This window comes from Vitis vinifera, chromosome 17 (genome assembly GCF_030704535.1).
Source record: "Vitis vinifera cultivar Pinot Noir 40024 chromosome 17, ASM3070453v1".
Taxonomy (NCBI): Eukaryota; Viridiplantae; Streptophyta; class Magnoliopsida; order Vitales; family Vitaceae; genus Vitis; species Vitis vinifera.
In genome coordinates, this window is record NC_081821.1 from 2,453,661 (window position 1) to 2,475,261 (window position 21,601).

At 35.7% G+C, this 21,601-nt stretch overlaps 1 protein-coding gene across 1 annotated transcript; it reads left to right on the forward strand.

The window, feature by feature from the left end:
- The first annotated feature begins 722 nt into the window (after positions 1-722).
- On the forward strand, positions 723-16,918 carry LOC100266342 (uncharacterized). The gene is made up of 6 exons (XM_002282477.4): positions 723-1,158; positions 7,166-7,300; positions 7,454-7,538; positions 9,469-9,563; positions 15,853-16,020; positions 16,399-16,918. Exons 1-6 carry the CDS (start codon positions 753-755, stop codon positions 16,557-16,559), a joined length of 1,050 nt encoding a protein of 349 aa, XP_002282513.1. The 5' UTR covers positions 723-752; the 3' UTR covers positions 16,560-16,918.
- The last annotated feature ends 4,683 nt before the right edge of the window (positions 16,919-21,601 follow it).

The following is a 21,601-nucleotide window of genomic DNA, read 5'->3' on the forward strand; positions in this document are numbered from 1 at the left end:
CTTAAGCCCATCAAAAACTTAAGAGAGCCCCTTTCTACGCCTATTATTTGTTATATCAAATTCTTCCCAACAAGAGCTTTAGAATCGGTGCCAATCTTTGAAAGGGGTCCTCATGTTGAGCTGGTCCATAAAAGTTAGTTCAAATATCTCATAAGTTGCTATAAGGATAAAAGAGATAATGTGAGAAAAACAAAAATACTAAAACAAATTTGTAATTTTGTCTTAAATTTACATTGTTTTTTTAATTATAAAATAAAATAAAATAAGAATATAAACATATATATTAATAGAATATACATGTAAAATCAGTCAGGTAATATAATGAAAATTATATTTCATATTCAAAATTTATTAATTATTGAAATATTGAATTTATATATCATGTAATGGTATTATTTGACCAAACGTGAATTTATAAATAAACACACAAACCCTTAATGTCTGTTTGATAATTGTTTTTGAAAAATAATTATAAAAAATAGTTTTTGAAATTGTTCTTTAATTTTTATAGAATAAAAATTTATTTGAAAATTTAAAATATTTTTAAATATATTTTAAAAGTAAATTAGTAAGAGGATCATATGTTCTTTTATCTCAACTAACCATTCATTATAAATATCTCAAGGTGCGCGGTTCCAAAGAGTTACTTAAAACGACGTCGCAAGAGGAAAGAAAATGACATGTTTGCCCCCGGAATCCTGTTTTAACCCACCAATGATAAACCCTCCAACCTCCAATTTATCAAAGCTTCAATGATCCAGAAAACCCAGAAAATTCCAAACCCACGATTCGCCATGAGAAGAGCTTCAGCTCTCGCCTCCTCCGCTCTCTCCCGAGCTCTCCTCTCCGCCCAAGACGGCGCCACCACCACTGCCGTCATCCAACACCGGATATTCCAGGCGGCTCTATACGGAACCACCACCAGCGCCGCTGCTCAATCCACTCGCCGGAGGTGGTACTCTACGGCTCTCTATTCTCTCTCCGGCGGTTCAGCTAAAACCGTGTCTCTTTCCATCGCCGGAGCTCTGTTCTCCGCTGCCGCCGCCACCTCGCTTTCCGAAGAGGTGTTAGCCAAGGAGCCACCGTCCCCGGATCTTGTCCCTAAGGACGTTGTTCTTTATCAGTACGAAGCTTGCCCTTTCTGCAATAAGGTCAAAGGTAATTGATCTCACCATGACATTATAATGTTGTATCTTGAGTCTATAATGCATTATTATCTTATTGAGTTGTCAACAAAATTTGTGTTTCTGGAAACCCACCCCCCACCCACCCCCCCTTTTTTTTTGGGTGTGGATCACATGTAAGGAAGAGGGAAATGAGATGAAGAAGAGAAAAAGGAAGAACAAAAAATTTGCAAATGTTTAAGTTCTCAATAGAATAGGTTTTGGCTTAATAATTTTTTTAATAATACTTCTCCAATTCTATTCTCGTTGCATTTGCAATGTTTAAGTTCTTAAACAATTTCCCATAGTTCACCTAAGGCGCAAAAGTCTCCTACAATTTAGGTGGGAGGCCACGCTTGAGTGAAGTGAAACTTGACTTAAGATCATATCAAGTTATCAACAATTTAATCCAATCAATAAAAATTTAAGACTCCAAACATTTGAAAGAAGCATTCAACAATAAAGTAATGTAATCACATAAATTTCAATATACAATTAGAAATTTCAAGAATATAAGCGTTTAAGAAGGAAAAGTAAAGTAGACAAGATGCGCCTCTACAACAAGGCACATGTCTTGGTAAGCAAGGCACTATTTGGGGAGTGATTGCACCTTGAGCCTAGGTGCATTTTACTTTAAGCTTGTCTTTTAAAACTATGCAATTTCCATTATATTTTATCATTTTCTATGATAAACCAAATAAGTGAATTTTAAATTCCTTCCTATTCCATCACATTTTCTATGATAAACCAAATAAGTCAATTCGAAATTCCTTCCTATTCCCCAGTCCCTTTTTTTCTCGTACTTCCAAATGAGAAATTTGATTTTTTTTCTTGAATGGAAAACAAGAACCCTTCTCAACTTAAGTTGCCCAACTATTTGTCTTAGTTGGGTCGAGGAACTGAAACAACATGATGTGGGAAATTATTTTTTTTGTTTTGTTGTGCAAGGATTCTCCAACTATCCAATTGGAGAATAAGGGAATGTTGATTATTAAGAATTTTGGGTTTGATCATGCATCAAGTGATGCAGATTGAACTGGGGCCAGGATGGATGCCAGTATGTTTGGGGAGAAACGATATCAATTTTATGCCAATCTTATTCCAAGTCCTTCAACCATTGGAGCCCTAATTATCTTTGCATTAAACATTAGTATCAACTATAATCCTATATGAGAAGTAGTTACTGCAAGAAGAACATCGTGTTCTTTTCTTTTTGTGCAAATTAATAGAGTGGTACTTAAGTGGGGAGTTCTGGAGCGTATTGGATGTGTACATATTTATGTTCAGGTGAAGTCCAATGATGGGCTTGTGGTAAAGGCGAGAAAGGGTTGGATATATTCCGAGAAGCATTTTGTTTGCTGTTGGAAATAGGGTTTTGGTGCAGGACTCTTTGTGGAACAGGTTCATCTATAATGTTTTCTGTTAGCCTATTACTACAAACATGAATGCAAAGATTGGGGAAATATGCTATTAGTTGCATTTTAATTCAGTTGATGTGATTATATTATGGGGGATATAGAAGATTTGAAAGAATTCCCTATTATCAGTTTGGTGGGAGGGTTTTATGAGCTCCTTACTAAAGTTTTGATTAGTAGGTTTAAAAGAATAGTGAGAATGGTGTCAAATTTTTATCACACATTTGTTGAGGGTAGACAAATTTTGGATGTGGTCCTTATAGAAAATGAAGCCATTGACTCAAGGTTGAAAGGCTCAAAGAGTGGGGTTATTTGTAAGAAGGATATTGAAAAGGCTTACGATCATGTATATTGGGGTTTCTTGTTAGCAGTCATGGAGAAAATGGGTTTTGGTGCCAATTGGTTAAGATGGATGAAGTGTTTCATCTCTTAGGCTTGTTTTTCGGTTTGATTAATGGGATCCTTGCGGGTTTCTTTTGGAGTTCTAGAGACTTGATTCAAGATGACCCTCTTGTAGGTTACTCATTCTAAGGATTTGGCTAGGGTGTTGGGAGTGGGTTCTCTCCCAACCACCTCTTAGGGTTTCTTATTGAGAGCCCCTTATAAATGCTTGCGAGATTTGGAATGTTGTGGAAGAAAGATTTCAAAGACGACTCTTTATTTAGAAGGGACAATACTTATCAAAGGAGAGAGATTGACTTGGTAAAGAACACCATTTCTAGCCTTTTAATTTTTCTTGATGTCTTCATTTGTCATTCCTTGAAAGGTGAGTTTTAAGACTGGAAAAGATCTAAAGGGACTTCTTATTGGGGGGGGGGACGAACACTTTAAAGAAGGCCTATCTGGTGTATTGGTTGATAGTCTGTATGGGCAAAAAGGTTGGGGTAAAAAATTTGTCTACCCTAAATAAGACCCTCCTTATGGTATTGGTGATTCTTGATTGAGAATGAGTCCCTTTAGAAGTAGGTGATCTTAGGGAAGTATGAGGAGTAAGAGGAGGATTGGCATTATCAAGGCTTAAAATATCGCGATAAATCGATGGTATATCACTGAAATATCGTGTATCGGAGGCAACTGACATGATAACCTCCTCCAAGATGTCAACCACTCGATATTTCTTTATACTCACCTTTTTTTTGCTGATTTTTTGGCCATATATCGATATTTTGCTGATTTTCATCTATTTCTTGGCGTTTTTTATGCCACATCATTGATTTCTTTTGAGTTTTGACTTTCAAAATTTGGAATTGGGTGGTCAAAATTGGGCACAACCACTAGCGTGCCTGTTGTGCTTCAGTAGCTTGCAACAACACTTTGACTTAAAATACTGATTTTGGATTTTGTTCTTGGTTGATGTGGGACTGCATTTAAGGATGAAAGGAAAAATAAGTTAGATTTGTAGAGAGATGGGATTTGAACCCATGACCTCATGTATAAGAGGGAGTGGCTGTGCCACCAAGCTAGCTTTGTTTGTTGTAATAATGCATGCATTTAAATATCTATATATATATACACACATATACATATATTTAAATTATAGATGATCATTAGATAGATTCATAAATGTAAATATCATATACTTATATATTTATATTATAAATATTATCTATATGTATAAATATATGGTTAAATTATATATGCATAAATATGTATATTATAAATTAATTAAAATAAAATTATTATAAATAAATTAATTTTAAGTATCATGTATTTGCATAATAATGAAATATAAAATAAATATAAATTTATAAATAAAATTATCAATATTTTAAAATAAAAAATAATTATACATGTATCATAATTTCTTTTGCTTTATTGAATACATTCAAATTAGATAAATCTTTATAAAATGTATTTTTAAATTTTGAATATTATTATTGGATATCACAAATTATATCACACATGTATCAATTTTTGTAATAAAACAACCTTAAAATGTCCATTATTACTTTTTATATCATTTTTTTAGAAGTTTTCTCAACATTTTTTATAAGTTTTAATTAATTTTTGTGGTTGATATTTTTATGTCAGAATATTCATTGATATTTCCCGATATATCCCGATATATCCATAAAATCAAGTTGCCAATATATCTGTAAAAACTGATATTTTCATCCTTGTGTGTTGTAGAATATTGAAGGATGGATATGGAGAAGGGCTATGAAAGGGTCAAGTTTAGGGTGAGAAAATGGTAAGAGAGTGAGATTTTGGAAGGACAGGTGGTGTGGTGATGATTCATTGAAAGTAAGTTTTCTTGGGTTGTTCTCCATAGCCACAACTAAAGATGATTGGGTGGCCAATTGTGGGAGTAGAGAGGTGGAGGTTATTGAAATCCGTTGTTCTCTAGGCAGAATAATGGGTGAGGTGGAGGCTTTTTTTAGGAAGTTGCAAGGGCAAATGTTTAGAAGGGATATAGAGGACATGATAGTTCGACAGGAATAAAAAAGCAACAATTTTTATAGTTAAATGCTTGTATTTGTCCTTAACAAACTGTAGTGTGAAGCGGTTTCCAATGGGTGTCGTGTGAAACCCTTGGGTTCTAATGAAGGTTAGCTTCTTTGTTTGGGAAGCTTCATGGGAAAGATTTTGACTCTAGATCAGCTAAAAAGGAGGGATCAGAGGTTGTTGTGTTGATGTTATTTGTGTAAAGGAAAGGAGCAAATGGTAGATCGTATCCTTCTTCATTGCTCCAAAGAGTCATGCTACAGAAGTTAGTTTTTGCTTTGTTTGGCATTCAATGGGTGATGCCCTCCTCAATTAAATATGTGTTTTTTAGTTGGTATGGATCTTTTCTTGGGAAGAAGAGAAAGAAAGTGTTGAGAGCAACTTCTTTGTGTTTATTTTGGACCTTATGGAAGGAGAGAAGACATATCAAGCAATTAAACAATCTTTTATATACATGTATATGAATTGGGTTAAGATGCACAAAGGAGGTAGCTCGTTATTCATGTTTGATTTTATTGTTTGGCCGGGCTGTAAGGTGAGGGTGTTGTTTATTTGTGTTCCCCTTTGTTTTTTGGGCCTTTGGTGCCCTATACACACTATGTATATTTTTGTGCACCCCATCCTTTTGGTAGGCGTTTTTTTATACATTTGTGATTACCTATAAAAAATGGGTTAATTTCATTTACATCCTTTGAAGTTTAGTGTAAATACACAAAGACATCATTGACTTCAAATTTCATTAGGTAACACCCTTAAATGTATTTCGTCCATAATTTTTTTTTTAGAGAGATTTTATGTAGGTGTGTTTAATAATTCTCTAAAAGAATTTTTTATTCTCTAAAAATAATTTTTATAAAAGAATACATCAATAAAGGTGCTAATCAATGAAATTGAAACCAATGGTTATCTTAGGGGATGTAAATGAAATTAACCCAAAAAATATATTAAGAGAATAGGTTTTTATTTTTATTTTTATGAGAAACAACAATATAGTATATTAAGGTAAGAATAAGTACACTAGAGGATGGGTAATCCTCCAAAATAACTGCACAAAAAATAAGTAGGAGCCTCCAAAGTACAAGTAAATCTATACAACTATGAGGTTCCACAACCTATGTCCCATGTGGGAGTTAAGAGAATAGTTGATTAGCCATTTTTTAACGTATGTTGGTTGCTGTCTCAAGAAGGTGGAATATTCAAGAGAACATCGTGTAACTCTATGTATATACTTCAAACTTTTTGGTGGGGTTCTGGGGGTAGAGGGGAAGAAGGTTATGGTTTGTTAAGGTTTATGGTTGGGGAGGTGATGAATGGACCGAAATTGTAAATATTTTTGGGAACATAAAATTTACGTTTCTATTAAAAAAGGAAATGAGAATACTAAACATGTTCATGTTTGTGGTTCTCTACCAAAGTCAGAGCAATTTGTATTTAAGAGGGTTGTAGAGTCTTTTTTCCTCTCCTCTTCTCTTCCATCAAGTGTATGTCTGCAACACAATTCTCCCTCTCTCTCTCTCTCCTTCTTTCTACCTTTATTACTTTCTCCTTCTCTCTATCTTTTTCTCTGCCTTTGTTTCCCTCTCTTCTTCTCTCCCTTTGTCTCTCTTTATCTCTCTCTATCTTTTTCTTGGCCTTTGTCTCTATCTATCTTTCATTTCTCCCTTTGTCTTTCTCTCTCGTTCTCTTTCTCCTTCTCTCCCTTTATTTGTCTTTCTCTTGCTCCCTCTGTATTTCCCTTTGTCTCCTCCATCTTTTTCTATTTCTCTCCCTCTCCCTCTCCAGCTGCCTATTTATCTATCTCCTTAGATCATCCAACATGTTTATTTTATTTTATTTATTTTTTGTGTTTTTAGCATATTCTATTATAAAATAAAAAAAATATATTTCTATTATAAAAAATAACTAAATTAACAAAAACAATAGAAATCAGTTTCATGTTTCCTGTCTTTAAGAAAATGGAAAATGGCCATTTCCTGAAAGCAGGTTTTTAATTTTTACTTTATTATGCTTTCTCTTTTTAGAGGAAGGACTAGATTGAAAGATGCAATGTAAGCTATTTACATTTTCATATGTTGTTGTGTTGTCATGTTGTTCTTTTCTTTCAGTGGCTCATGCATCGTTTATTTGCTCTTGCTATCTCAGCTTTCTTGGACTATTATGATATACCATACAAAGTTGTGGAGGTCAATCCGCTCAGTAAAAGAGAGATCAAATGGTCTGATTACAAGAAGGTGCCTATACTGATGGTGAATGATGAGCAGCTAGTGGATTCATCAGGTCATTGTTATTATTACTTTTAATACACTATCCAAAATTTCTTGATTGGATTATGGAAATAAGATATTTGTATTATAATTCTCTTATAGACTTGTTATCACTCATTGGCTTCTTTGCAATCGTCTGTTAAACAAGCATGTTATATTTGTACAGCTATAATTGACAAGATGAGCGACAAGATTCTTCCAAAAAAATCTGCTGATTCAGCCTCTGATGATGAAGAGAGAAAGTGGCGGCAGTAAGATGTTTTTCTTCTGTAGATAAAGTTCATTTTGTCAAGCATTTGATGTTTCATTCATATATAAATCTGTGGAGCTTGAGAAGGGTGGAGAATATACTTTCATCTGCTGATTAACGCATTGAAATCAGACATATCTTCCTTCCTTGGATCCATTGGGAACTTTATTAAATCTGTAGAAAAGTTTTGTGAAGGGAGGCCTTTTGCATTTATCTAAGATTGCACTATAGAACACAGGTTCATGGCATCTGACAACTAATTTATTTACATTGCATGGTAAAAAGTAATTTCTGTAGCATCTTGAAGTGCTTGGGGAAAAAGCTTTGTTTAGTTATATCCAAAGGTTAATGAAGATACAAAATTTATATTTATGCTTATACTTAAGAACAAAACAATCTATATTTGCATGTGTGTTCCAGTAAAAAAAAAGTGTTTGCTCACATTATTATATGAATGTGTACCTAAACACATCTAAAGGTTCTCAGGGCTCAATTATATTCATAATTAATGTTCTTTGATTTTCTGTATGCTCTATGGTTATTTGGTTGTGTGTGTGTGCGTTTCCCCCTTTTTGGGTAGAAAATGTGTAATTGTTGCTTGGTAGTTTCAACTAAGAAACAATTACACGTATAGAGGGCCTTTCCCAGCTAGTATAGTGTGGAGCACTTGGGAACCAATGAAGGTCACTTTCTCTCCTGGGAAGCCCATCATCTTGGAGTAGAATTCTAACTTTTGACCAGCTTAAAAGGAGGGGTCAGACTCTCTCGAATAGGTGCTACTTGTGCAAAAGTGGTGAGGAAATGACATACCACTTGCTTCTACATTGTTCCAAAGCAAGAATGGTGTGACCCCTGATTTATTCTCTTTTTGGAGTAGAGTGAGTGATGCATTCTTCAATTAGAAGGAATTTGTTGGGTTGACATGACTCCTTCGTGGGGAAAAAATGGAAAAAAGTGTGGAGGGTCATTCTCTTGTGCTTGTTGTGGACTCTTTGAAAGGAAGGGAACAAAAAGACTTTTAATGATGTTAAGCACTCTGACCAATCAATCAAATCCGATTTTATTTATACTTTTGTGAATTGGGCTAGGGTAGGTGTATGTAGAGGGCCATACAACATCTATGTTTTCCTTTTGTAAGTGTGAATGTATTAGAGTAAAAATGGAGCATACACGATGTATACAAAGCAACCAAAAAACCAAAAAAAGCATGGGAGCACAAAAACCAGCAATCATGTTCTCCAAAGAGCCTATCCAGCCCACAAACTCTAACAATGATAGAGGGTCGCCCCCAATATACAATCTTACCCACTCCCAAAAAAGACTCAAGAAAGAACTTTTAATTGTTTGGTCTAAACTTTTACAATTACTGAATGCTCTCCTATTTCTCTCCCTCCATACGGTCTAGAACACGCAAAACGGAGCAGCCCTCCTAGCCTTTTTTTTTTATTCAACAAAAGATCCATACCAACTTAAGAGAAACCTCCTAACTGAAGGGTGCATCATCCACTCTACAATGAATAAAGCAAAAATCAACTTCCACAAAACGCGTGCTTTTGTGCAATGAAGAAGAATATGATCACCCATTTCTTCTTCTTTGCACATGTAGATTTTGTAGATTGGTTGAACTTAAAGAAAGGAGAGGACCTTTTTTGTTTCTTGACCCTTTCACCTATAATGGGCATTCATTGTATACTTCGTGTGTACTATACTATGCCTCCTCTTAGATGCTTTTAATATTTGTTCTATTTTGCCTATAAAAAAAAAATTGTTGCTCAGTAATTTCTTGAGTGACAATTATGCTGCCACTGTTTATTGTTAAGGCATTAGTTCAATAGTTCTTGTCATTTTTTGACTGTTGTTTGGATTGTTATAACGTGTTTCTAATTGCTTTACACAATTTATGGCTGATTATTTATGATTTCATGATCTAGGTGGGTTGATAATCACTTGGTTCATGTATTATCACCAAACATATACCGAAGTACTTCAGAGGCTCTTGAGTCCTTTGACTATATCACTAGCAATGGTAAGATATTGTGGAGCTACATATATTTGTATGTATTATTACACTATCATCTATTGAATTTCTTTTCTAATCTAGACTGGAAGTGGAGATAGTCATTGATTTATTTTTCTTTGTATGAATAGCTATATATAGTATATTTTTGTTTATAATGCCTTTAAATACAGTCCAATATATCATACCTCTGCCAGATATGAGTTGGGTATGGGAAATCCGTCTAACAAAGCCCTATTGGTTAGATATGGAATTAGTATCTCAAACAAATAAAAAGAACAAATTCCTATTTTGTTTTAAGCAACATCACCCTCATGTTAGACACTATATTTTTAGTCATATGCCTCAATTGTTCTACAACATAGAATGAGAGGACAGAGAATTTATATCATTTAGCGGTGTCCCTCTGTACTAAGATCTAGGAATCAAAACAATCTGGCCCTTAGAGACACATCAACACTGAATGCTTCTACCTGAGTCCATGTAACATAGTTCTATATAGAGTTCTTTCTTCTAGTGATGTGTTTGGGATAAAATATTCATGCTTCTGTTTCTTAATTCTTGGAATGATTATATTGAATATAATATTCCCTTTGAATCTTTGAAAATGCATCAGCTATGGGTGGTTGTCATCAAGAGATGGTTAAATGATATATTCCATAGTAAATTCTTGGACTAAATTATTAAATTGGATATAATCTTATATTCAGATATTTGAAAAACCTTCAAATTGTCACCCAACTATAATTAGTTAAATATTATATTCCCATAAAACAATTAGCATGCAGAAGATGAATTATTTACCAATATTGCTAATAGGTCTTTAAGTATTGGCATGTATTCGCACCTTTTTGGTTGCTTTGTATACGTATGTATGCCTTTTCTTTTAATGCAATTGCCTTTACTTATAAAAAAAAAAGGTCTTTAAGTATTGGCATGAAAGAAATTGTCTACTTGTGAGAGTTTGATATTCTCCCCAATGTTACTTAAGATTGTTCTAGAAAGGGGTGGAGGGTGTGAATAGAACTTCTTGAAAATTATTTTTCAATTGATCGTTTAGTACAAAGTGTCAAACACCTTACATGCAAGTTATAAACCAAGGTAGAGAGCAATATGTAAATCAACCACCCACCAAACAAACTTCATGAATCATGAACATCAAGACGTGTAGTGTTTCTACCTTAGGCCTTAATCTACTTCTGGAAACCTTTCTGGTTTTCATTCAGTAAACACAAGGTTTTTCAGCTCACTTAAAACTGTTGGACAACAGGAAGCAAGAGCACTTAACAGCAGCTCACCAACCAATCGCATAAGGGCTGACAATCTAATCCACTGACAGAACACAATATCTTTGCAAATTTATAACCAATATCAATATTAGGGGGACTGTACAAACTCTTGGCCAAGGTGTTGGTGAATAGGTTGAAGAAGGTCCTAGGAAAGGTGGTTTCAATGGACCAGAACGCCTTTGTGAAGGGTAGACAGATTTTGGATGCCTCTCTTATAGCTAATGAGGTGATCGACTTCTGGCATAAGCGTAAGGAGAAGGGGCTGATTTGCAAATTGGACATTGAAAAAGCCTACGATAGCATTAACTGGAATTTCCTCATGAAGGTCTTGCAAAAGATGGGGTTTGGGCCTCGGTGGATGGAGTGGATTTGGTGGTGCATTTCAACTGCCAAATTTTCTATCCTGGTCAATGGGGTGCCAACAAGCTTCTTCTCGAGTTCCAAGGGGTTGCGTCAAGGAGATCCTCTATCTCCTTATCTTTTTGTCCTGGGTATGGAAGTGCTAAGTGCACTCATAAGAAGGGTTGTTTTTGGGGAGTGGGGTTCATCTCAGGTTGCAGCCTTCGGGGTAGAGGGAGGTTGGAGTTGGATGTCTCTCATCTACTTTTTGCGGATGACACAATCATTTTTTGTGAAGCTAGGAAAGAGTATCTAACCTCCTTAAGCTGGATTTTGGCTTGGTTTGAGGCGGCTTCTGGGCTAAGAATAAACCTAGCTAAAAGCGAATTAATCCCTATTGGGGAGGTTGAAGAAATTGAGGAAATGGCAGTGGAACTTGGGTGTAAAGTGGGGGCTCTTCCTTCAGTTTATCTGGGGCTACCCCTTGGAGCCCATCACAAGGCCATATCTATGTGGGATGGGGTGGAAGAAAGAATGAGGAGAAGATTAGCCCTCTGGAAAAGACAATACATTTCTAAGGGCGGGAGAATCACCCTCATCAAGAGCACCTTGACCAGCATTCCTATTTATCAATTGTCCCTTTTCCGAATGCCCAAGCTAGTGGCGAGAAGGCTTGAAAATACAAAGAGACTTTTTTTGGGGAGGGGGGAGAATGGAAAGGAGAATCCACCTAATCAATTGGGAGGTGGTGTGCACTCAAAAGGAGAATGGAGGGCTTGGTATATGGAAGATTGATCTCCTTAACAAAGCCTTGTTGGGTAAGTGGATTTGGAGGTTTGCCTTTGAAGAGGACATTCTTTGGAAGAAAGTGATTGGGGTGAAGTATGGTCAAGAAGGCTTTGGTCGGCGAACTAATGAAGCTTGCGGGGCGTTTGGAGTGGGGGTGTGGAAGGAGATTTTGAAGGAGGCAAATTGGTGTTGGGATAACATAAGGTTTAAGGTGGGTCAGGGGACTAAGGTAAAATTTTGGACTGATCACTGGTGTGGTAATGAGGCACTGTCCAGAATTTTTCCTCAGTTATTTGCCTTGGCGGTGCATAAGAATGCAACGATCAATGAGGTTTGGGACTCTAGCCTCGGTCAAGGGGGTTGGAATCTCAGATTTGCTAGAGATTCTAATGATTGGGAGTTGGATTTAATAGGAGCTTTGTTTAACATGCTGAGGGACGTCAAGATTTCCCAAGAAGAGGACTTGGTGGTTTGGAGAGGTGGGGGTCAAGGTATCTTTGGAGTCAGACATGCTTACAACCTGCTGGCTGCTCCTAATACCCTCGCCTTCCCGGTTAGATGCATTTGGGTGGACAAGGTCCCAACTAAAGCTGCCTTTTTTGCTTGGGAAGCTACGTGGGGGAAGATCCTTACTTTGGATAGGTTCCAAAAACGAGGGTGGCAGTTTCCTAATTGCTGTTTTTTGTGTGGTTGTGAAGAGGAAAATGTAAATCACATTCTTTTACACTGTATAGTGGCTGGGGTCCTCTGGGATATTATCCTTGCTTTGTTTGGGGTTCATTGGGTGTTCCCAGAGACAGTCATAGAGGTGTTACTTAGTTGGAGGGGCTCCTTTGTGGGGAAAAAGAGGAAAAAAATCTGGAATTCCATACCGGTGTGTATTTTTTGGACGGTTTGGAAGGAGAGAAATAGATTAGCCTTTAGGGGGGGGGGTTCTTTAGACATACAGAAACTCAAAAATTGTTTTGTTTGTAACTTGTGGAGTTGGGCTAGAGTGTACATGGGAGAGGAGTCCTCTTCGCTTTTAATTTTTTTGGAGTGGCTAGCGGCTACTTAAGGGCCGGTGAGGCTACTTGTTTCTTTTGTTTTTTGGGTGTGACTGCGTTGTATACTCCCTGTATGCTTTGTGGCGGTTTGCCCTTTAATACAATTTGTGCTTACTTATCAAAAAAAAAAAAAAAAAATCATCAATCTAAAAAATAAGTGCACTGACAACCACATGCATGGAACCCCAGAAATTATTTTTTCTAAGTGACCACCAACATTTCCTTCTTCAACCTCCTTAACTAAGTGCTTCAACCAGTTGGAGGTTTCCAGGCCCATGTGACTTCCAGAAGGTATCAGTTTTTACATTTAATAACTTCCTTGTGCTGGGAGAATCAGTACATGAGGACATTTGAACAATCCCTTCTTTTTGGAAGAAAGGGGATGTTTGATTGAAGTACTCTCTTCCATTGTTTGACTTCTTGTTTTTAAGCTGGACACTGAACTAGTTGTTGATCATTTTATGTAATATGGGAAACACAACTGCTTACATCAGATTTATTTTTTAAGAGGAAGAGCTCGTTACAGTAATCATCAATAAATGATTCAAACCAGTGGGCTCCAAAGATATTTAGTGTCTGTGAGGGCTCCCAAATATCATTATTTATTAATGCAAATGGGGAAGAAGACTTTTTATTTATTTATAGGTAACTTTTTGTCCTCATTGGGACTTGAACCTAGAACTTCATACCAATCCTCTCCAACACTTTACCACTTGAGTCAAGGCCTTTAGGGGAGAAGACCTTTTGATATTTAATGGAAAAAAGACATGGTGGTGTTTGGAAAATTCACACACCTCACATTGGAAATTATTGATATCCAAATGTTCAAATAGTAAAGGAAACATTATTTTTAACAAAAAAAGGTGGATGTTCCAAATGAAACTGATGAAGCCAAATTTGGCCTTTATTTGATGAAGATTTCTCTAAAAAATGGAAATTATTGGTCACCATTCCCACTGCTAGTTTCAAGTAGGTAGAACACACCTTGTTCCTTAGCACGTCCAAGCATCCTCCTTGTAACTCACTCTTGAAGAACACAATCAGATGGAAAAAATGTAACACTACAATTCAAATCTTTACTGATTTGATAAATTGATAACAGATTGACTGAAAGATTAGGCATGTGTAATGCAGATTTTTAGTTAAGAGAGGTGTTAGAGTGACAGTCCCTTAATCAGCAACAGCGACTAGTGTACCATCAGTCAGTTTGATTTTTTGATTTCCAGTGCATGGGTTATTTTGGCCGGTTTGGCGGTGGGTGTATAGGTATTGTATACCTTGAGTCGCTTTTTTGACGCCTCTTTTTAATAAATCTTTTTTTACCTATCAAAAAAAACCAGTGCACGGGTTATATGTACTCAAATGGTTTGCAAAGTAGGTCATATGATCGGTGACACCCGAGCCTATAACCTAGGAACCAGATAGACATTCATTCAAGGCACTAAGAGCATGAGATACTGGATATTGACAGTGCCAAGGAAGATGAGGCACTTGGTTTGTCTAACGAGGTGAGAAGATTTCTGAGCTTTTCAATTTCTTCTTTATTGAACATCCCCTCTTCTGAGCTGTTAGGTGCTGGGTTTCCCTGGTAAGAAGGTTCAGAATGGGCCATATGGGCTTGGCCATATTGCTGCTGCCTCTGCCTAGGGACTGAGGCTTTCCATGAGGCTTCCTGCAGGTTTCTTTTGTATGTTGTGGTTTCTTGTAGTAATTGCACCATAAGCCGTCTTTACTACAGGGTGGTTTGGGTCCTCAGTTCTCACAAGATCTGCACTGCCTCCATTACTGTTATTAACCAAGTCACCACTGGGTTTTGCTGAAACAAGAGCTAACCCTTCAGGGTATGTAGTGTCAAGCATTACCATCCTTCGTCTTCTTCAGCCTGTATTATGGAGAAGTCTTCATTAAGCGAAGGCAGGGTTTCCTTACCAAGGACGTGAACACGTACTTGATCATACTCCACATTGAGACCATCAAAGAACTAAAATATTCTCTTTCAACAGATAATTGTTACATGACAGCATCCTCATTACACTTCATCTTGGAATTTAGATGATAATCTAACATGAGACATAATTCTTTCATAATGTTATGGTATTCAATCATAGATAAGTTAACTTGTTTAGGGGCTGTGGTCTTGGTCTTTATCTCATAGATTTGGGCTGTATCTTGTATCTTGGAGTATGTTTGTTGAATGACCTCCCAAATTTCCTTTATCATGGTGAGAAGCATGTAAGGACCACTGATTTCAGGTTATAAAATTCCACAGCCGATCATGGAGTCTTGTTCGTCCCACACACCAAACTTGGGATCCTTCTTGTTTGGTTCTGGTCCGAGTAAGTGATTTAGTTTACCTTTTCCTTTCAAGATGTTCTTAACTAATTGGGACCAGACTAGGTAGTTTCTGCCATTCAGGCGAAATGAAGATTGGAGATTCTGGTAGTTGCTTGATGATGAAGATTGAGGGTTCTCATTTGAGCCTGGGCCTGCAAAGGCAGCTTTTGATGTGTCCGAGATATTCAGGAAGTAAAGAAAGAATTTAGAATTTTATGGAATGAAAAAACTCAAAATCAGAGGCTATGAAGGCCAATGAAGGAGTTGTCCTTGTGATCAGATTAAAAAAAGACAGATTATGTTGCTAGAATCTCTATTTGATTTATAGTGACTGTCTTGTGTTATCCAGGTTTTTAACTTCTAGGTAATTTGGCCCAAGATGCTAATATAATTTGTTAAGCTTATTCTTTATGACTCTCATTTAGATCATGCTTCAGTTTGCTATATCATGAATTTTAGCATTAGATTTTAGCCAATAACCTAATTCTCTGGTTATTGCAGGTAATTTTAGCTTCACAGAAAAATTAACTGTGAAGTATGCTGGAGCTGCAGCTATGTATTTTGTGTCCAAGAAATTGAAGAAGAGACATAATATTACTGATGAACGTGCAGCATTGTATGAAGCTGCAGAAACATGGGTTGATGGTCTCAATGGCAGGGAGTTTCTTGGTATGTGCTATAGATGCCATTCTTCACTTAGTTAATTGATGAGCATGGCATATAGACGCATAATATTATTTTGTAAATGAATATTCATGCATTCATTACATTTCATGTCATGAACACAATCACAGAGTTACCAAATGACACTACAAAAGTCTTGTAGCATATGATTTGGATTTTTTCTTAATTCTGTACACAATGATAGTTATGCTTTAGACCTATTAAAATTCATGCAATTCTTTTAATTTCCCCACCTATCATAAGTAGGGCCTTACCAAAACTGACCCTTGATTTATCCTCAAGGCCTGTGGTTGCATGCATATGCACTTACTTTTTGCTGTCCTAACCAAATCAATTCTGCTTGCTTCTTTTTTGTTGTTTCAGGTGGCTCCAAACCTAATTTAGCTGACCTTGCTGTCTTTGGGGTGTTGAGACCCATCCGTTACCTGAGGTCTGGTAGAGATATGGTGGAAAACACTCGTATTGGTGAATGGTACACAAGAATGGAGAATGCTGTGGGGGAGTCATCAAGGATTAAAGCCTAGACCAGAAATCATGTTGAATTGGCAAGTCTGCACTCTGCTTCAACCATAAGTTTGCTGGTTTTGTTGCCAAACTAAGTACATTCTTTATAGAAGGAAAGAACAAAATTTTTTGGAAGAGACAGTTGTGGCACTTTTCCCTTTAAAAGATTTTTCAAAGTGGTAATGGGTGATTTAATATTATGCAAAATTTTGCTATTGCAATTCATTGATCAGAGTAAGAGGTTAAAATCATTATTATAAATTTTGGTGGAAATACTGATCAATAGGACAGAATAAATATGTAGCGAATTGTGAACCTCAAAATTGAGGAATGTGCTATTATGATTTCTAGTAAATAATAAGCAATATTTTTAGATGATTGTTTGAGGCTTGAACTACTTGTCTGGGTTGTAATTGTCTGAAGCTTTTGCAATATGTCTTTCTCATCAGATGCGTTCTTCTCCCAGTATATGGAATTGCTGAAACTGTGTAAGCTTCATGCTGAAAATATTCTAAATAAGCAAGCCAAATTTGATTTGTACAGTCCGGTGAAGTTCTTCACACCTAACCAAAAAAAAAACATTGCCTATCCTTTTGAGATGATATGCAACTGCCTGCCTGGTTGCGAAAAATGCAGAAATGACAAAAGAAAGTTTGAAATCATTATGAGTGGTTCAATGATAATTTATTTAATTAGGTTTGCTTTTTCTGAAGGTTTAAAACACATGGCCTTCAGTGTGGACCGATAGTCACCTAAGTGTCTTTTTTTAACTTTTTGTGGATTTAAATTATGAGTCATGCATATGTGATATATTTTCTTCAGTAGCTGCTGGGAGAAAGTGTATAAAATTGATGATTACTAATCTTATTGTGCACGTATGAGAGGCTGCCATCCTCCCTTTGGAATGAGATGTTCTTTTAAGTATTACTTTCATAAACTGAGGACATTTATGGATCGTATTGAAAAATTTGAACAACCTAATTACAGAAATAAACAATCGTTGGGAATAGATTATGAAGGTGAGTAGGTGCTGAGGGTGAGTGCATCTTTCTTAAAAAGAGGTTGGGGTTGACAGGGGAACTCAATTGTCCAAAATTTTTTTTGTTCGAATACTTTCTTTTCCATTAGATTTTTCCTTTTTCATGTTGTGATTGAATCTGAGCCATGATCTTTGGCTTTCAGTTTGTTTGGTGTTTCTTCGATTCTTCCTCCTTCGATTATGTAGATGTTGTACTCAGTTGGCATTGCACTTCTGTTTATTCTAAAAAGGTTTGGAAGTTGAACCCTTTGTGTATTTTCTTGGATTGTTTGAAAAGGAGTAAAATCATAGAACATTTGAAGGGATACAGCAACCAACTTTGGTTGTAAAAACGTTTGTTCCTAAACAAACCTTATATATGTAGGTAGATGGATATATGAGGAATGCCAGACTCTGTTTTCTTGATTCTTGGAGTTGGCTAATTAGTGCAAGGGTGCTAGCTGGGAATTTGGTTTATTTAGCCTTTTCCTTTTTTGGAGTGACCTATATACAACATGTATTTGTGGGTTGGACCCCTTTCTGTTGGATTCTTTATGGATTTACCATTTTTTTTTTGGCTTATGAAAATTTTTCTCAGAAAAAAATCAAATCAATTGCTTTTTTGTTAAAATGAAAATCATTACTAATGAAAAAGGGAAGTATAAAGAAGAGGGTTGAGTTTGGTAGTTAACTTATCTTGTTACTTTGATTAAGGGGCAATCTTGTGATCACATCCTTCTTCATTGCTCCAAGACAAGTTTGTTATGACAATCGATCTTCTCCTTGTTTCAAGTGGTTTGATTGTTGTATTCCTCAATCAAAGTAAAGGTTCTAAATTGACATGGTTGTTTTGTTGGAAAAAGGAGAAAGAAGGTGTGGAATGTTGATCCTCTTTGTTTGTTTTGGACTATTTGGAAAGAGAAGAGTAGAAGAGCTTTTGAGAGCTATCAGACTAAGAGTTGAAGTTTTCTTGGTTGTGTAACTTTTTAGAATGAGCCAAAGGGGGTTTAGGGGTTGAGTCCTTATGTATCATTGATTTTATTGATTGGTTAGGGGGGTGAGTTTTCTTATTTTTTGCTTCGAAGCAGACTTGTATGCTTCCTATGTCTTTTGTGTAGCCTTTTTTGGCTGTTTAATCTATTTCTATTTTGCCAATAGAAAAAAGAAAAAATCTTATAACGTATTAACCTAGTTAATTATTAGAGGTGGTGGCATAGTCCACATGTGTGCATGGTATTTGTGTTGGAAGTTTTGGGAAGTTGAAACCTTGTGAGTCTATCAGTTTGAAATCCATGAATTCCATGATCTTTGGATTGACCACAAATACCAACTCTTTGTTGGATCTCGCTTTTGTAAGTTTGGAGTTCAGAATGTGTTGGCGATTTTTTACTCTAAAAAAGTCTTGACTTCTACTTATATTTAAGTCCTAGTATTGGCATGTTTAACCATTCAACATAATTTGTGGAGCCTCATTTTGAGCATCTTAGAATTGGTAAGTGACTTAAGAGACCTTAGAAACAGTCTGAAAAATTTAGAAAACAGTCAGAAACTTTTGTGGAGCCAGTTGGAGTCTTAAGGTTTCAAAATGAGCTTGTTTTTAGTGTGAAAACATGCTAAACGGGATCTCATGCTTGTTAGGTTATCCCTAGGGAATAAAACACCCATCAGCCCTAGAAATCCCAGGATTAATCCTGAACACTCCTATTTACACTCGAACTTAGAACCTAGTTTATGTGCATGAACCTATTCTTGTCTCAAGGTGGGTAGAAGAATTGGTGACATTATTTGAAAGAAGGGTCAATATAGACGAGGATGGCTTTGTTTTTTCTGATTGGCTTTTCATTGGAGTAGAGTTTGTCTTTCTTAGAATGAGAAACAACATGGTTAAAACAACAGTAGATAGCCAACAAGATCAAGGAAAACAAATTTTAAGTTGGTGACTCCATGGTTTTAGTCGATGTGTAGCAAATAATGGTTCAATAATCCATTTGTAAACATATGAGTTCTGGATTGTGCTTTATTTCTCTAGATGGAATTCGCCATACCTTGGACTTGGAAAGTTATTAAGGAAGACAATGAGTAGAGTTCTCTCTATGTAGCCTTGTTAAGTTTGATTCACTCTTATGGTCAAAGTCTTTGTCACCTTATCTCATTGGAAAAAAAATCCTTGAGGAATTGTTTGTGCCTTGCGTGATTTGAACGTTGTTGACTGGTCTCATCATTGAAACATTATTATGGAAAAAAAATGACTAGTTTTTTCTATGTAGCCTTCTTGAGTTTGATTCACTCTTACGATGAAAGTCTTTTGAGTTGTTTGTGCCTTGTGTGATTCGAATGCCTGTTGACTCAAGTGGCTGGGTGGAAACTCCTACCATGTATTCTTGATCTCATTTGGAAAAAAATCTCATTCGATAGTTGTCTATGCCTTTCAGATTTGAATGCCTATTAATTCAAGTGGTTGGGTGATTACTCCTACCATGTATTCTTGATCTCATTTGGAAAAAAAATGCATTCCATAGTTGTCTGTGCCTTTCAGATTTGAATGCCTATTAATTCAAGTGGTTGGGTGGCAACTCCTACCATGTATTCTTTATCTCATTCCAAAAAAAAATGCACTCAACATTTGTATGTGCCTTTCAGATTTGAATGCCTGTTGACTCAAGTGGCTGAGTGGGAACTCCTAGTGTATATTATCTTATATCCTATGTTACCGATCCTACATATATTCCTATTTACATTTTGTTAGACCTGATCCATGAGAACATAGATTTGGAGAAGTCTCCCACTCCCTTTGAAGGTGCTATTACTAGGGAGAAAAATGGTAACACTTTTGTCTCTGAGGACTTGACTTGGGCTTGTTTCAGAGACTGGTCAATGCACTTGCCCCTACTCTCACTTTGGAAAAAAATGCACTTCTGGGTTTTGAGCTGACTGCATTGATTTGATACATGTTTAATGGCTGAGCACTCCCTTTGAAGGTGCTGTTATTAGGGAAAAAAATAATAACACTTTTGTCTGTGAGGACTTGACTTGGGCTTGTTTCAGGTCAAGGCACTTGCCCCTACTCTCACTTCGGAAAAAAAAGCACTTCTGGGTTTTGAGCTGACTGCATTGATTTGATACATGTTTAATGGCTGAGCACTCCCTTTGAAGGTGCTATTATTAGGGAAACAAATGATAACACTTTTGTCTGTGAGGACTTGACTTGGGCTTGTTTCACGAACTGGTCAAGGCCCTTGCCCCAACTCTCACTTCGGAAAAAAATGCACTCCTGGGTTTTGAGCTGACTGCATTGATTTGATACATGTTTGCGATAATGGCTGAGCTGAAACTTACAATTATTATGCAGTTTTATTGTTGCCAAAACTTGTTTTATATACTGGGGATGAAGATAACTTGTAACCTTTTTGTTTTAGATATCAGTTTCAGTGTATTAATAACATTTATACGGCGCATCAAAATTATTTAATAATTTTTGTATATAAAAAAAAGCTATGAGTCTCAAGAATTCAAATTAGTATTTTATTTGGTTTCAAAAATGATTTATAATATAATTATGTTATGAAATATGGTATGATCATACAAAATTATCACTTTTATAAAAAATTTCAAAAATTTCCCTATTAAGTTTTATTGTAATGAAAGTGTATTTATATTGTAATTATAATATAATTTTTGAAATATTGTAATTATAATATAATTTTTGTAATTATAGTATTTCATTTGATTTCAAAAATAATTATAATATAATTATGAAACTTGTTTTATTTTTTCTTAATAAAAATATTAAAAAAAACACAATAAATGATATTTTGAAAATTTTTTTTGAAGCATTTTTGTTTTAAATATTAAATTTAAATAATAAATTATATTATCATTATATATAATAATTATAAGGGTTAAACCCAAAATTTTGATTTAAAATTTGAATATCAATAATTACAATAAATGTAGGGCCCACACACCATAAATATCGTAACAAACTAATTGAAGTGCTTTAAATGTCTTGAATTTTAAAAAGTTTTAGATAAAGGACAGATTTGA

What these genes read in the sequence shown, in the direction of transcription:
- LOC100266342 (XM_002282477.4), top strand. Translation starts at nt 753, where the DNA reads ATGATCCAGAAAACCCAGAAAATTCCAAACCCACGATTCGCCATGAGA. An exon ending in TTTCTGCAATAAGGTCAAAG is followed by an intron (nt 1,159 to 7,165) that starts GTAATTGATCTC and finishes TTGCTATCTCAG; the next exon opens with CTTTCTTGGACTATTATGAT. An exon ending in CAATGGCAGGGAGTTTCTTG is followed by an intron (nt 16,021 to 16,398) that starts GTATGTGCTATA and finishes TTGTTGTTTCAG; the next exon opens with GTGGCTCCAAACCTAATTTA.